At 41.7% G+C, this 17,641-nt stretch overlaps 1 protein-coding gene across 3 annotated transcripts in view; it reads right to left on the bottom strand.

Moving 5' to 3' along the window:
* The window catches only part of GAB1 (GRB2 associated binding protein 1), a 92,309-nt gene that overhangs the window by 15,562 nt on the left and 59,106 nt on the right, over positions 1 to 17,641 (bottom strand). Inside the window, exons 2-5 of one of the 3 annotated variants that reach the window (XM_070948262.1) lie at positions 11,486 to 11,780; positions 6,250 to 6,463; positions 5,524 to 5,595; positions 3,084 to 3,685 (exon numbers count right to left, since the gene is read on the bottom strand). In XM_070948262.1, the coding sequence (XP_070804363.1) occupies positions 3,084 to 3,685; positions 5,524 to 5,595; positions 6,250 to 6,463; positions 11,486 to 11,780 (1,183 nt within the window). The remainder of the gene's footprint in view (positions 1 to 3,083; positions 3,686 to 5,523; positions 5,596 to 6,249; positions 6,464 to 11,485; positions 11,781 to 17,641) is intronic. The other 2 variants (XM_070948263.1, XM_070948265.1) reach the window with 2 other exon arrangements.

The raw sequence follows: 17,641 nt of genomic DNA, 5'->3' as shown, positions 1-17,641 counted from the left end.
GTGAAACATCACAACGTGACTCTGTGAGTTTGACACCTGTGCTCAAAAGGATTTATTTATTTATTTATTTATTTATTTATTTATTTATTTATTTATTTATTTATTTATTTATTTATTTATTTATTTATTTATTTATTTATTTATTTATTTATTTATTTATTTATTTATTTATTTATTTATTTATTAGATTTTTATACCGCCCCCTCTCCCGAAGGACTCGGGGCGGTGCACAGCCAAAAGTTAAAAACATACAATATAAACTATTAAAATACGTTTAAAACAGAATTAAATCTACAATGGCTCCCCAATTTAAAATGCCTTACCCATACCCCTATAAAAAGACGAATTTAAAATTTAAAAATTTAAAATTCCCACATTTAAAAAGGGGGAAGATTTAGGCCAGGCCAGCTTGACAAAATAGAAAAGTCTTAAGCGCGCGGCGGAAGGTGCGCAGATCCGGGATCCTACGTATCTCCGGGGGGAGCTCGTTCCAAATCGTAGGTGCCCCCACAGAGAAGGCTCTCCCCCTAGGGGCCGACAGCCGACATTGTTTGGCCGACGGCACCCGGAGGAGCCCCTCTCTATGGGAGCGTACTGGCCGGTGGGAGGCTATTGGTGGTAGCAGGCGGTCCCGTAAATAACCAGGTCCTAAGCCATGGAGCGCTTTAAAGGTGATAACCAGAACCTTGAAGCGCACTCGGAAGACCACCGGGAGCCAGTGCAGCTCGCGCAGGAGAGGTGTCACATGGGAACTCCATGTCGCTCCCATCACCACCCGCGCGGCCGCACTCTGCGCCAGTTGGAGCCTCCGAGTGCACCTCAAGGGGAGCCCCATGTAGAGAGCGTTGCAGTAATCCAGACGAGAAGTAACGAGGGCATGAGTGACTGTGTGTAGGGAGTCCCAATCTAGATAGGGACGCAACTGGTGGATCAGGCGAACCTGATGAAAAATCCTCCCGGACACGGCCGTCACATGCTCTTCTAACGACAGCCGTGAATCCAGGAGGACACCCAAGTTGCGAGCCCTATCCGTGGGGGCCAATGATTCGCCCCCAATAGTCAGCGATGGCATTAGCTGACCATATCGGGACGTCGGAAACCACAGCCACTCGGTCTTGGATGGGTTGAGCCTGAGCCTGTTCCTCCCCATCCAGATCCGTACGGCCTCCAGGCACTGGGACATCACTTCAAGGGCATCGTTGGGGTGATCCGGGGTGGAGATGTACAGCTGGGTGTCGTCAGCGTACTGATGGTACTCCACCCCAAAACCACGGATGATCTCGCCCAGCGGCTTTACATAAATGTTGAACAAAAGGGGCGAGAGGACCGATCCCTGCGGCACCCCGCATATGAGGGGCCTCGGGGTCGACCTCTGCCCCCCTGTCAACACAGACTGCGACCGGTCGGAGAGAAAGGAGGAGAACCACCTTAGTACGGTGCCTCCCACCCCCAACTCTTCCAACCGGTGCAGCATGATACCATGGTCGATGGTATCAAAAGCCGCTGAGAGATCTAACAGGACCAGGACAGAGGAGCAGCCCCTGTCCCGAGCCCTCCAGAGATCATCAACCAACGCGACCAATGCCGTTTCCGTGCTGTATCCAGGCCTGAAACCCGACTGGAACGGATCCAGATACGACGCTTCATCCATTTGAAGGCATTTAGCCAAGGGCAGGTAGCCCCGTTGCAAATAAGGCCTGCTTTTTAAAAATTTCCTTAGGGACACAGGTGATACATGATGATGCAATGATGCCATAAAAGGAACTTTTTTTATAGATTGGAAAATTAATTAAAACAAATGTATCAAGCCTAGCACAATTTTTACCCACCCATTACTATATAGGAAAAAAAACATAGTAAACATGTGTGCATATTTCAGTTTTGGTACTGAAATATGACAGTACTAGAGGGCTTCATCTAATCCTTAATGTAGGATATCCATATTGCAGTAGCCCTAAGACAGGGATGTCAAATTGGATTTCTTTGGGGGCTGGATCAGCATTGTAGTTCTCCATGGGCTGGCCGGGGGGGAGCGGAGGGAGGCAGGGAGCAGGAGGGAGACAGGACGGATGCGTCCTGCAGCACCCTGTGAGCTGAAAACAGGCCAAAATGGGTCCTGCATGACCCATTTTTGGACTGGCTGGCCTCTAGCAACAGTCTGCCAGCCAAAAATGGGCCACATGGAGTTCCCCTGAGGCCCCCATGTGACCCGTTTTTGGCCTCCAGCAACACCCTGCCGGCCAAAAACAGGCCCCACATGGCCCATTTTAGCAGACAGAGTTACCGCAGGGTGGTCCTTTGATATTTCCAGGCCAGTCTGTGGGCCAGATTTAAGCACCCTATGGTCCAGATCCGGTTCGCGGGCCTTGAGTTTGACACCCTTGCCTAAGTGATGTCTCTCTTAATAATCTACAACAAAAGGTAGTGCAACAAGAAAACCAAGTCCAAGAACATATACCATAGTCAAGATAACTCACTCACTCAAAGTAAACTCTCCCTGATTTCAGCAAATTCAGCTTCCCATAACATTAATGCCCTATATACAATATCCTCAATACCCTCAAAGACCTATGATTTTGATTGTCTGATTTCCTTTTATCAATATATGAATGTGTATATAACTGTATATCTACTAAATAATAATACAATGGAGATCTTAATATTAAGTACTCAGTGTCAGACTGAAACTACTATCACATAAGTACTATTTTGATATGAATGCAACAGTACTTTTTATATTATTCTTAATTTTGGGTGGAAAATTAAATCATTTTAAACTTGCAGTATTGACATCTTAAAATGCTTTTAATACTGATATATTTTTAGTCTTCCTTTTTTATCAATACTCTGAGATTTCTAAATAATAGAATGTTCACATTTTAAAATAATATTACATAAATATTATTGAATGGAAATCTGCATTGAAATAATACAATGTATCAAGATTTATAACATCACATTAAAAGGAAATTAAAACAAATCCAATGATTTTGAGCTAACATCCTTCTTTTGGATCTTGGAATATTTCAATGAAATACAAATGAAATCTTTGATAGCATTTATCCAATAAAAAACCCACTAACCTTTGCGAAATAGATTCATATCCATGGTGGAAATTGTGTTGCTGCGAGATGGGAGCAAGCCACCTGTAGGGATGCAGTAACTGTTATCAGTATCTGAGGAAGTACGTGAGATGCTACATGCCTCCACCGGAGAGCGATCTGAAGCATGATGAGGCTTTGGAGGACGTGGTGGAGGAACATCTGGAATAGTCTCTAGCTTTGAACCTTGAGTCAATGAACTTTCAGGAAAAGTTCGTGGAATCTGGTAAGTACTTCCAGGTGTGGTGGGAATGTCATAACTAAGGGAGAAATGCCTCATCTGTGTATCAAGAGAAGAGGATGCAGACGGAGTGCTGAAAACATGTTGCTCTCCGTCTATATCAGTTCCAGAAGGGGATGCCTTTGGTAAAACATCTTGAGAATAACTCCGTGGTAGATTATAAAGACTGCCATCTACTGACACTGAAGCCGCTCTTGATGTGGGGGAATCATACACACTATGTTGCTGAAAATATCCATTCACTGTGTGCTTATTTAGTGATTGCACAGAACTTTTATGGGAAGGCACATTATCATTACAATCTGTTTCAGAACAGGCAGATTTTGCTGTATCAGCTGACAACCTAAATATTAAACGAAAAACAAACAAAAAATAAATGCATTGGCATATTTCTTCCAGAAACAAATGTTTCCTAAAATAAGAAACAAAAATAGATAATCACAACTCTGTGTCATACAGAGTTTTTATATGTATTTAATTTTATATGTATTGCTAACATGCACATATCATACAGAAGGACCTGAGGGGAGAAACTGCTTCTTGGTAAATCATAAGGCATACTAGGACTGCAGGTACCAATGTGGCATTTTTCATTCTTAAATTCAAAAAGTAGTTGATTTCATGATATACTGTATTTCCACACAATGTTGCTAAACTCTTGGCTCTCATTCTGTTTATAGATTTTACTCAGCAAGGCTTCTAAGATATCTCTTCTTATAAATAGTCGATGTTAGTTATCTAACTTTGATTAATAACAAATTATACTAATTATTCTAACACTAATTATACTAATTCTTATTAAATTGCCTTATTATTACTATGCTTTATTATTTTTAACTACTTTCTTTCCCTCAAGCCTTAAAAAAATTATTTCCATAACTTGTTATGAATTCTTCAGTTTTGGAATAATATAGTTCTTCAAACTAAGAAATAATGTTTTAAAGGTATATAAAGTTATTTAAGAAACAATGTTTTAAAGTTATTTGAAGTTACAGTTTGAAAACAATTTTTTAAAACAACATTGTTTTTTGGAATGGGAATACAAGCCAGGGACAAAAATGCTGTTCAAAAGCAGGTGTGAATACCACTTTGCTCTTAAGTATGAATGGACTGACCATCTGGATCCATATACTGCAGCATCCTTCTCTATTGCTACCTTCATAAAATTATAGAACTAAAAACTCTTTTTTATCAAATTCAAACATGCTCAGTGTAGAAATCCAAATTAAACCAACCTTGACAAGCAGATACCTAACTTCTATTTGGCTACATTCACCATGTAACTAATTAATTAGATTTACTGCTGCATTGTTTTAGTGTTAGGACCATTTCTAATGTGAAATTGTAACATGCTCTAAGTTAAGAGAAGGCTGGGTTTTTTACTTTCTGCTTTTTCAGTTTCAGAAGAAGAACATAGCAATAGCAATGGCACTTATCCTTATACACTGCTTCACAGTGCTTTACAGCCCTCTCTAAGCAGTTTACAGTCAGCATATTTCCCCAACAATCTGGGTCCTCATTTTACTGAGCTCGGAAGGATGGAAGGCTGAGTCAACCTTGAGCCTGGTGAGACTTGAACTGCCAAACTGCAGTCAGTGGCAGTCAGCAGAAGTAGCCTGCAATACTGCATTCTAACCACTGCGCCACCGCAGCTCTTAAACATAATCAAATTACAATGTCTCTCAGCTTCTCAAGTCTAAATATTACTTCATAGGATTTATTTTCTATTGTCTTGATTTTTCTAGGCGTAATATCCAAGTTATGGTCTGTTCCATACAGAGTAAAATGGGATTTACTACTTCCTTATATTTGGCTTCACATAAGAAAATGGATGAGGCATAACATTCTAAACTTTTAGAAGGGTATGGACTATGTGCTGGAAGGACGATTCTTTTAGCAAGGACCAAAACTATAAACCAAGCACTGATTTTTTTTCCCCATTTCTAAAAGATAAACCCTTTTACTTCAGTGTTTTCAAAATGACCAATACATCTGCAAACAATGCAGCAATTTCTCCATTTCAAGCCACTCTGGATACATCAAGTAGTAATTATTTGCACTGCTTATGAAAATCCACAGCAAAATGCACAAGATGCACAAATACACACACAAGCTTTTTATTTTTTCCAAACAGGCTTTAGATTTGTGGTTAACTTCTAAAGACAAATCCCAAACACTCACTGCAATGGAACTTTTTTACTTTCAAAATCCTCCAGCAGTAAATACTCCTCCACTTCTTCCAAGATGAAAGAGCTGGTTTTTTGAGTACATGATAAAAATTAAGAGATCAGTGGACATTATTTTTGAACAGTAACCCTAACCCCTTTTGAAAAAATATTTGATAAAAAGAGCAATTTTAAAGATAAAATATCATTGAATATAGGTAGATTTTCAGATTTTATGAAAATAATATGTACCCAGAAGGTACTTAAGACAATTTACCTCATCCTTAAGTAATCAGACTCTAGTCATAGTTCTTTAAAAGTTACACAGGAATTGATGGGGGAAAAGCATATTCATCAAAAAAAATTATCAAGAATGATAAACTTCAATACTTTGGGAAGAGAATGGAATAAGTAATGTAGCCCACAATAGCAATAGCACTTAGACTTATATACTGCTTCAGAGTGGTTTACAGCTGTCTCTAAATGGTTTACCGAGTCAGCATATTGACCCCAACAATCTAGGTTCTCATATTACCAACCTCGGAAGGATGGAAGGCTGAGTCAACCTTGAGTCGGTGAGACTCAAACTGCCAAATTGCTGGCAGTCAGCAGAATTAGCCTGCAATACTGCATTCTAACAGTGGCTCTGTACAATAGGTAATGAAAATTTTTAACCTTTCAGAAACTACCTATGATAACTGTTACTAAAGCATTTTAATGACACAAAAAGTGCAATGTTTACCTTGCTGGTTCAGGCTTCTTACTTTGACAATTGACTAGTAACAGGTAATCTTGTGGATCTTCATGACTGGAGGCAGATTCTAATGGTGGGATATTAATTAACTGATATGGAGGAGGCAGGAATGGCTCGGCTTGTACAGATGGTAGGGAAGTACTGACAGCTAAGGGTAATTCGGCTGGTGCTGGCAGAGAATTGCCAGGTGGCTTCACAGCATCTACAAAACAGAACATGCAGCCAAGTCACTAAATACTCGGTTGGTTGGTTGGTTGATTTGATTGATTGATTGATTGATAGATATATTCATTCATTCATTCATTCATTCAAGAGTTATACAGCCACCCATCTTGTAGTACAAGTACTCCTCGACAGTTTAATGACTGTTCAAAGTTAGAACAGCACTGAAAAATGTGACGTATGACCATTTTTCACAGTTACAACCTTTGCATCATCCCCCGATCACGTGATCAAAATTAAGATGCTTGGCAACTAGTTCATATTTATGATTGTTGCTATGTCCCAAGGTCATGTGATCACCTTTTGCGACCTTCCGACAAGCAAAGTCAATGGGAAGCCAGATTCATTTAACAACCGAGTTACTAATTTATCAACTGCAGTGGTTCACTTAGCAACTGTGGCAAGAAAGGTCGTAAAATGGGGCAAAGGTCCCATTAACAAATGTCTCACTTAACAACAGAAATTTTGGGCTCAATTGTGGTCATAAGTCAAGGACTACCTGTACACAGCTCTAGTCGGCTAACAACAATGATAAAATCATAAACAATAAAAAAAAAATAGAACTAAAAATCAAGGAAAACCTGATGCCCAATCCAACATTTATTTCTATTTATCTATTCAATCCCTAGGCGCCAACCTTACCATCCCAACTCCTGGGGTAATGGTCACCTCTTACTGGCTTTCCAAAAGCTTAAGAAAGTTAGTGCCACCTGGATCTAAAAGGGAACAATGTTCTATGGAGAAGAGCCTACTGTAGGAAAGACATGGTTCCTAGATCCTAGACAGCAACATTAAAGCTAAGGATCTGAAACGTGGCCAGTCTAGCAATCTGGTGGAAGGGCGGATACTCTAAGGGAGAAGCAGTGCCACAAAAAACCTGGCCCTGTGCTATGTAGAACCTTAAAGTGATAACCATACTTTGACTTGACCTGCAAAGAAACTGGGAGTCAGTCAAACTTGCACAACAATGGTATAACATGAGCATCCATATTGTGCAAGCTGCTGTATTCTGGACAGGTTGTAACTTCTGGGTGGTCTTCAATGTGCATGCACAGCACAGTGCAATAGTCCAAGTGGGAAATAATCAAGTATGAGTGACCATGACCAAGGCTTCTTGGTTCAAGAATTGGTACAACTGGTCCACAAAATGAACCTGTCCCTAGTCATGGCTGCTACCTGCTTCTTAAGTAGGAGATGCAAGTCCACTCAAACTGCCTATCAGCTCTGTGTAGGGAAGTGCTATATCACTGAGAGTCCCAAATCCCAAAGCTTGTCCATTTTGCTAGGATTGAGTCACAGCCCATTCATTTTGATCCTAACAATCCTAACAATCTCCAGGCAGAAGATTAGCAGTGAAAGAGTGTCGTCTGTTCAGCTGATGATACTATACCTCCATGCCATCAGCTGACCTCACCCAGCTGTTTCATATTTAAAGTGTGCTAAAAGATTCAAAATCTGGGGCATTCACATTGTGGGGGACCAGAACTAGATTTTTTCCACCTCCAAAACCAATCCAACAGATACCGGCCATGGGGGAAGAATGATTCCCACTTCCAGTCCCTGCAGTCAGTCCAGAAGGCTATCATGGCTGAAGGTACTAAAAGCCAAGAAGTACAAGATTTCACTACTAAAAGAACTTAAAAGTATTAAATATAATACTTGCTGATTTAGATAGAATAGAATAGAATAGAATAGAATAGAATAGAATAGAATAGAATAGAATAGAATAGAATAGAATAGAATAGGATTTTTTTTATTGGCCAAGTGTGATTGGAAACACAAGGAATTTTATACTTTAAAATTAGTAATGTTTCAATTGTATAATATCAACTACTCTTAATATCTTCAAGATAAAGAGATAATGGAGTAGGCTGCAGTTATTCTGTAAATGAATTGTGACTGTTAGGTTCTCAACCTCTTAATCAAGGTAAACTATCAAATTATCCATCTTCAGATATGATGTCTCTGAACCAGATAATCTTCATTTGCCCCTTTCAGAAGAACCCATAATTTCCTTCCCAATTGACAATTTTATAAAATATACAAATTCTATTTTCTCCTGTGGTTTTTTTTCTTGAAAAAAAGCTTAAGACTTTTTATGTTCTGCATTTCAGTGTTAATGTATAACAGTACAGAAAATAATGATGAATTGTTTGCAAGCCCAATTAATAATGTTGTTCACATAAGAAGTAGTAAGCCTCTGACTATGAGGTGCTGGAAGTGACCGTTTTATGTTCTTGTATTTACTTTTATGCTATTGCAGCTTGATGGGTGTGTTATAGGATGAATGGCTTTTTATTAAAAAAAAAAATAACGATGATGAAGGCAAAAATTCAACATCAAAACAAACAACAGCAAATGTCGCCTTTGTAGCAAAAAGGATGAAACAATTGACCATTTGATCAGTGGCTGCAGCAAAATTTCATAAACCGACTACAAGCAGCATCGTGACCAAGTTGCCAGATTATTCACTGGAAACTTTGCCAGAGGTTTGGATTTGAATGCAGTAAAAACTACTGAGACAATGAAGTTGAGAAGGTTTTTGAAAATAAGTGGGTTTATTTATTTATTTTATTTATTGGTTCGATTTATGTGCCGTCCTTTTCCGGAGACTCAGGGCGGCTTACAATGCGTTAAGATCTTACGGGGTTTAAGATCCAAAGAGACAGGCATGTGATTGATAACATGCTTAATATACCAGTTACGAAAAAGAAGAAAGGCTTCTTTATGAATGTTGCTATTCCAGGTGATGCTAGGATTGAGGAAAAATAATTGGAAAAAAATTACAAAATACAGGCACTTGCAACTTGCAAAAAGTTAGGTGTTTCCTGGGGAGGAAAAAAACCCATTGCTGTACCAGTCATGACTGGAGGCTTTGGAGCAACTTCTTTGATATCTGGAAATACTGAATTTATCAGGCCTGAACAACCTAATTATAGAAAAAAAAATCCACTATGAATGAATTGCCTATATTCTTAGATGCTACCTTAATAATTCTCAATTCCTTAGTTAAAACTTGAATTATTAAGTTTCCACAGTCTTAGACTGTAGAATACCCACACATAATAAAGGAAAACGTATTAGTAATCAGTTCTGCAATGCAGAAAGCTACATTGATATAGTCAGTGTAAGATTGACAACTCCCTTTGGATCCAGGCTATGGATATCTGCCCAACTATTTATCCAAGGAAAGAATTTGGTATGGATATTCCCATTCATTCTGCAAAACAGATGTACCATTCAGTTAATCTGCGTACTAAATTCTAAAAGCAGAAAACCATAGCAAATATTTTGCAATAGCAAATATTCATCGTACTGTCCCAAATTTAGCCTCAACATTGTTATAATGTCCAACTGCTTCCAAAACAACCTCTAAGTGTGGTATAACATACGGCAAACATTTCCTCAACGTTCAACTTTATAAATATATAAACTTAATCCTTTAAGATTCTGAAAACTATGTTTCAAAATTGTTTCATAAAATCCATTATGAAAATATTTGGAAACTTTTCCTTCTGCCATTTATGCTACCAATGAAGCCTGCTAACTGGGAATACTCGTAGATCCAACAGAAGAGAATATTTGTAGCTTGGGGCTGGACTATTGAGGTCTTGATGTTACCTAGTTAGGTAATGAAATGTCTGCAAGCAAACCACCAAGCTCAGAGAGTACCAAGAAGGCCACAATTACAAAGTAGCCTGTGTAAAAACTATGTCAAAAGGAAATGAGTGATCAGGAACAAGCAAAAGTATTTGTGTGACATTGCAACTCATTTTTACTGCAACTCACTTAAGCATAGGATCATATAGAGTAAGTACATTTCAAATTGATATCAGAAATGTACAGATTCAGTAATACTGGATCTGAAGTACTCAGCCTGCAAAAGGTATTCTCAGATTTTCTTTGAGATTTTAAGTTACTTGAACACGAGAAAAAAATATAAAAAGGAGGGTGCACATATGAATCATACAGATACTTCAAAAAATTAAGCCATAAGTCATATACTTTAATTATCGCAGAATCAGAATCAGCTAACATCAGCTAACATACAATATATTTTATTCATTTAATACATTTATATCCACTTCTCATATGTGGCTCTCTCCCCATTGTTTTATTTACTCAATTCACCAGTGAAGCTGAGTAGGTTGCAACTTAGTAACTGGACCAGATCATATCCAGCAATGCTGTAGCCCAAACCATTTGAAACCAGGTTAGTTCTATTCTTGCACTCTAACAATAATCTCATATTATGGAAGACTTATATTTGCTTCATGCATCAAAATTCAATAACTTAAAACAAATATTTACAATACATAATAATATATTTCCGAAAATATTTTTTATTCCTTTTCCAACAAATGTACTAGCTAACTACACTTCTGAATGGGGAACTTTATTAGCTGAGAAATACAACATCATCTATTTCTCAGGGGAATACCTAAGAAATTGGGGAATACCACATAAATTATTCATTATAGTATCCTGAGAATTCCATGATCAAAGGAAGCCACATTAAAAGGACTAACTAAGTTCAAAGGAAGTCTTCAATTTGGCCCCCGGGGAAATGCTCCTTTTTCTCCCCATGTATGTACAGGCAATCATTGTCCCATGGTAAGACCTATGTGCTTAGATTTTCTTGCTATCTCGGGTGGCTATAAATGACGCTCCATTTTTCCACACCTAGATTGTCTCCCTGTACTGTAAACTATTATCTGTTTGAGGCTGCAACTTTGAAGCTGCACAGATGCTGGACCTTCTTTGCTCCAAAAAAAAAAACTTTCTTTCAGAAACTGAAGTGTGGCATTAGAAAACAATGGCTAATGAAATGCCACAATAATTTTCTATAATGGCAAAAACCAGTACGATCTTTTAAAATTACAAAATTACGTATTAGATTTAAATACAAAAGAAAATTATCTTCTGAATTTCCATATCCCTACAGGATTATATAGGATCAAATTTCTAACAAATTGCTAAAATATAACAAAAATTTACTCACCATCATCAGTAGGATTGAATCCACAGATATCACAAATACATCGAACCCACTTATTCATCTCTTCTTCACTGTCGGCAACTAAATAGAAGACTCTGTCTATTGTATTTATGTCAAAAATATAGCTGTTTTCAAACTCTTTTTTGTTAAATGTCAATCCAGCATCCACTTGTTGACACAAATTCAAGTCAATGATACGAATTGGTTTCTTGGCGTGGTCATTTTTGTAGTATTCCAATACATCTGGATCTCCTGTCAACCGACCGCTGCGGAGCACAAACCATCTTCTCTTCCATGCCTAGAGGATGGAGAAAATATCCAGATATTTTATATGAGTGTGTTACTGAAGTAGCACAGACTACTCTAAATAAATATTTGAAACTATAAAAATATATTATAAATTGAAATATTTGGAATTCAATTAAATCCAGAGGTGGTATTCAGCAGGTTCTGACCAATTCTGCAGAACTGGTAGCAGAAATTTTGAGTAGTTCAGAGAACCGGTAAATATCACCTCTGACTGGCCCTGCCCCCATCTAGTCTCTGCCTCCTGAGTCCCAGCTGATCGGGAGGAAATGAGGATTTTGCAGTAACCTTCCCCTGGAGTGGGGAGGGAATGGAGATTGTACAGTATCCTTCCCCTGAAGTGGGGTGGGAATGGAGATTTTACAGCATCCTTCCCCTGCCATGCCCACCAAGCCACGCCCACCAAGCCACACCACCAAGCCATACCCACAGAACCGATAGTAAAAAAATTTGAATCCCACCACTGATTAAATCTTTATAAAAAGAAAGTGCAGTAGTTAAGAACGGCAAAGGAACTGACAATTTGGAGTACAGGTAAGATTGCATAATCTTCTAGCAGTACATAAAATAGTTGGAATACTCAGTATGAAGCCACTAGGCTTAAATTATATGTTGCCCCAAAGATTTTTCAGTTCAGGAGAAATAGCAATATAGGGTAATAAGGAGCCTTACATATCTTTAATATATCCACAACCTTTGTGGCCAACAGAAAAAGCTACAAGATTAACAGTTTTTAAATTGATATTTTTTATTTTACATTGAACACTCTCCTCCCACAACTAATTTACCTTAATGTCTTGTACAAATATATGTATGTTAGAAAACATAAAGTACTTTTCATTTTCTGGCATGAAATATTTTGGTTTAACAAAGTATTCAAGGCTGTAATCACATTATTTTCCTTAATAAACAAACAAGTGTCATGTTTCTTATTTATTTAATTGGGTTCTCTTTATCTAGTTGTAGGACTTTTGTAGAAAACAAGTCAACATTTTATGCCTATTTATGCAAAAATATTGAGAATTTAGTATTAGTCTTCCACTAAGTTATGGTCTTTTCTTTGGTTAAACCATTCAAGCAGAATTCCTTTTATGACCAAGAACTCTTCTTTTTGACTTTCCATCAACTATGAAAGGACAAATTTTAACAACTCATTTTTAATCTACATTGGAGTAGCCTGCTCATAAACAATCCTTTAAATCCAGTACATTAACCAATTGTTCGGATAGAAAAGCTATTAACTTTCAATATTTTATATTATTTTATACTGTATAACATTCCTAATTTCCTTCCATTAAAGTAGAAAAACTATTGCTTTTTTGAGTACTGATGGGTTACATGAGTACTAAGAAGTACTCATGTAACCCAACAGTATTTATGTCAGGGGTGTCAAACTCACGGCCCGTGGGCCAAATCCGGCCCTTGGGGTACTTAAATCTGGCCCCATACGGCTGGCCTGGAAATAGTAAAAGTCTGGCCTGTGGTGCCTCTGACAGCCAAAATGGGGCGTGGGGGCTGCATGGGGGCCCCTGTGCCCCATTTTCAGTCTGGACAGCCTCCTGCAGCACTCTGCCAGCCAAAATGGGGTGCGGGTGGCTCCCCTACACCCTGTTTTGGCCAGCAAAGTGCTGCAGAAAGCATCCGTTCCATCTTCCCCCCTAGCCGGCCTGCAGAGGAGAACTATAATGCTGATCCGGCCCTCAAAGAAATCCAGTTTGGCACCCATGATGTAGGTGATCATAGGAGTTTCATAATACGGCAGACACTTACAGGAACAAATGAAGGACAGTTAATCAATGTACCCAATGTAAGTGTGAGAAGAAAGTGTGCTATGATTTGTACAGTAAAGTGGTTGTAACCTATATAGTACAGATTTGGAAGTTTCTTTTCTAACTTGTACACTGAAATCTTCTCTGTATTTCAGAGCTAACAAAGATCCTCTGTGAGAGCGAAACATCGCTCTCACTGCAGCTTCCTTGGTAAATTGGTAATATAAACAGAACTTGTTTATAGTCCTACGTGTCAGAAAACTTTGCCTTTAGACAACTAACACCTGCTTCTATATCTCTGCTTTATTTCCCCAGAATACCTCTTTTTCACAGAGTGAAAATGGGAATGTTTATTTCAGTTGCTTAATGAGTCACTCACTGAAACTGGCACAGACTGTCCTTAAAAACAAAAGCAATTTCAGAAACTACACATTACTAAGGCAGACACAAAGGTTCTCTGGATTATAGCACAAAAGCACAATTTAACAGCAGAATAAAGCTTGAAGCTAGACAAGAGACCTGACATCAGCACGCGTGCTAATCATAGTACAATGGCCCTACTATGTTTCATGAAACTGCAAAGAGAGTCCATATAAATCACTCTTTGTTATCTGAAAATATCTGGGATTCTTGAAGTAAGTTCTATTTTTAACATTTTAATATTGGCTGCCTGATAGAAGCTGTATATTGCCTTACTGAGAAAAACTTCAGAGGATCATGCTACAGAATGAAGTGAAAAGCACAGCTTTGGTTTTCGGATTCAAAGTATTTGGCTTGTATATGAATAAGAATTTTTTTCCCCATGTTGAGATTCTTTGATTCCTTTTAACAGGTGGGATACCTAATGTTAACATCTTCAGGAGTACACTTGAAAAGGTTGGTCTTTATTATAGATATTACTATAATGAGCAATTATCAATTTTCAAGCTTTTTCTGCCCTGTTAAAGCAGAATAATACCGTATTTTCCGGCGTATAAGACGACTTTTTAACCCAGGAAAATCATCTCAAAAGTCGGGGGTCGTCTTATACGCCGGGTACCCGAATCTGAGTTGCTGGCGCTGACCGATGACACTTTGGGAGCGCCGGCAACATTGAGGGGAAGCTGTACTCCGAATTAGTTCCAACCTACAAGAGGTGCCAGGCAGTGCGGGGCCCACGAGAAAGGAACGCGTCCCCACTCTACCCCGGAATTCGGATCACCTTCCTTCCTTTCCCAGCAGTCCACGGTGAAAGCGGCGCCGCGGTCGACCTGGGCCAGCGCCTTGCACACCTGGCTCTGCGTCTCCATTATGAGAAGCCCCATGCGACTTCGCATGTCTCCGCCCCAGTCGCGCAGCTCTTGCAATCCGCTCACCGGAGGAGCCATGAAGTGCTCGCACCGCCTTGCCAGATCTTCCTCGTCCTCCTTTCCCCACAGCTTTTCCCGTTGTAATTGCTGCTGCTGCTACCGCCGAGGCTGCTCCTTCATCTCCGCCCACCGCACCAGACCCAGCCCGGCCAGCACCGCCGTGGCTCCCGCAGTCCAAGCGGATCGGCGCCCGGGCTCGCAGGCGAAGGGTGGGAGTGCGCAGCGCACTTTCCTGGCTTGGCGCTGATCCGGACGGCTGCAGAAAGAACTGGGCACCGGCTGTCATGTCTTTTCTGCTGTGCAGGGTTCGGCACCTGGGCTCCTGGGGTTTAAGCCTTTGGGCCGGCCCGTGCTGCTCCAGGATGTTCGCTTCGGGCTCCTTGGAATTGCTGCTGGGCGCTTCTTCCCGTTGGGGCGATGGTGAGTGGACTGCGGGAGCCACCGCGGACTCCTTCCCCACGAGGTATTGCTCTGCATTTCACCACCTCTTCCAGGCTCGCAGCCACCCACCATCGCCCCAACGGGAAGAAGCGCCCAGCAGCAATTCCAAGGAGCCCGAAGCGAACATCCTGGAGCAGCACGGGCCGGCCCAAAGGCTTAAACCCCGGGAGCCCAGGTGCCGAACCCGGCACAGCAGAAAAGACATGACAGCCGGTGCCCAGTTCCTTCTGCAGCCATCCGGATCAGCGCCCGGGCTCGCAGGCGAAGGGTGGGAGTGCGCAGCGCACTTTCCTGGCTTGGCGCCGATCCGGACGGCTGCAGAAAGAACTGGGCACCAGCTGTCATGTCTTTTCTGCTGTGCAGGGTTCGGCACCTGGGCTCCTGGGGTTTAAGCCTTTGGGCCGGCCCGTGCTGCTCCAGGATGTTCGCTTCGGGCTCCTTGGAATTGCTGCTGGGCGCTTCTTCCCGTTGGGGCGATGGTGAGTGGACTGCGGGAGCCACGGCGGACTCCTTCCCCACGAGGTATTGCTCTGCATTTCACCACCTCTTCCAGGCTCGCAGCCACCCACCATCGCCCCAACGGGAAGAAGCGCCCAGCAGCAATTCCAAGGAGCCCGAAGCGAACATCATGGAGCAGCACGGGCTGGCCCAGAGGCTTAAACCCCGGGAGCCCAGGTGCCGAACCCCGCACAGCAGAAAAGACATGACAGCCAGTGCCCAGTTCGTTCTGCAGCCGTCCGGATCAGCGTCCGGGCTCGCAGGCAAAGGGTGGGAGTGCGCAGCGCATTCTCCTGGCTTGCTTACCTTAGCTCAGTGGTTGGGGGGTCAAACAACCCTTTCACAGGGGTTTTGATGGTGGTGCAATACAGAAAAACGAGCGCAGCCCTCGCCATCCGGAATGAATGGTGCTGTTGTGGCGGTGGGGGAGGGGGCGGCAGAAGCGGGAAGAAGTGGTGTTTGCGATGGCTGGAAGCTGTGGGAGTGAAGCACTACTTTCATTTGTACGGCAGCAGCATTCCGCCTTGGTATATTTGTGTCAGGAGTGGCGCAAGGCAGCCTTTGTTTCCTGCTGCCTGGGACTCAGAGTGGTAAATAGCGTCTGATCCGGAGAGCTGCTGGATTTTGCTCTCTAATCCGGCTGCCAAATCGGCCCCCTGCAAACTCTCGTCTCTCAAGGAGCGCTCCCTGAAGCGGGGCTGGAAACTTTGGTTGGACTGCTTGAGAGAGGAGAGCTTGCAGGGGGGCGATCTGGTGTCTGCAATGGAGAGCGGCATCCAGCTTTTTCTCTCCGCTATAAGAGTGCTGTAAGAGCGGCAGCCCTCATCTCCTAATGTTTGGGACTCGGAGCGGTAAATGGTGACTGGTCCGGGGAGCAGCTGGATTTTGCAGTCCCAAGCATTAGGAGATGAGGGCTGCCGCTCTTACAGCGCTCTTACAGCGGAGAGAAAAAGCCGGATGCCGCTCTCCGTTGCAGACACCAGATCGCCCCCCTGCAAGCTCTCCTCTCTCAAGCAGTCCAACCAAAGTTTCCAGCCCCGCTTCAGGGAGCGCTCCTTGAGAGACGAGAGTTTGCAGGGGGCCGATTTGGCAGCCGGATTAGAGAGCAAAATCCAGCAGCTCTCCGGATCAGACGCTATTTACCACTCTGAGTGCCAGGCAGCAGGAAACAAAGGCTGCCTTGCGCCACTCCTGACACAAATATACCAAGGCGGAATGCTCATGCCGCACAAGTTCAAGTAGTGCTTCGCTCCCACACTTCTTCCGGCCCTCAGTCTCTCAGGGAGATGCTTGACTTCCTCTCAGCCCCAAGACACTGGCTGGCCCATGAGATGAGAGAGAGAGAGAATGAGAGAGAAAGAGAGAATCAGAATGAGACAGAGAGAGAAAGAGACAAAGAATGAAAGAGAGAGAAAGACAGAATGAAAGAGAATGAGAGAAAGAGACAGAGAGAATCAGAGAGAGAGAGTGAGAGAGAGAGAATGAGAGACAGAGAAAGAGACAGAATCAAAGAGAACCAAAGAATCAGAGAGAGAATGAGAAGAGAGGGAGAGAAAATGAAAGAGAATCAGAATGAGAGAATCAGAATGAGAGGGAGAGAGTGGGGAGAGAGAGAAAGAGGGGGAGAGAGAGAAAGAGAAAGAGAGAGAGTGGGGGGAGAGAAAGAGAGTGGGAGAAAGAGAGAAAGGGGGGAGAAAGAGAATGAGAGAGAAAGAGTGGGAGAGAGAGAAAGAATGAGAAAGAGGGGAGAGAAAGGGAAAGAGTGGGGGAAAGAAAGAATGAGAAAGAGAGGGGGA

The sequence above is a fragment of the Pituophis catenifer genome, unplaced genomic scaffold (genome assembly GCF_029215685.1).
Source record: "Pituophis catenifer annectens isolate HBS135680 unplaced genomic scaffold, rPitCat1.0.hap2 SCAF_8, whole genome shotgun sequence".
Taxonomy (NCBI): Eukaryota; Metazoa; Chordata; class Lepidosauria; order Squamata; family Colubridae; genus Pituophis; species Pituophis catenifer.
The sequence above is the reverse complement of the archived record's forward strand: the minus strand, read 5'-3'. Positions and strand labels throughout refer to the sequence as shown.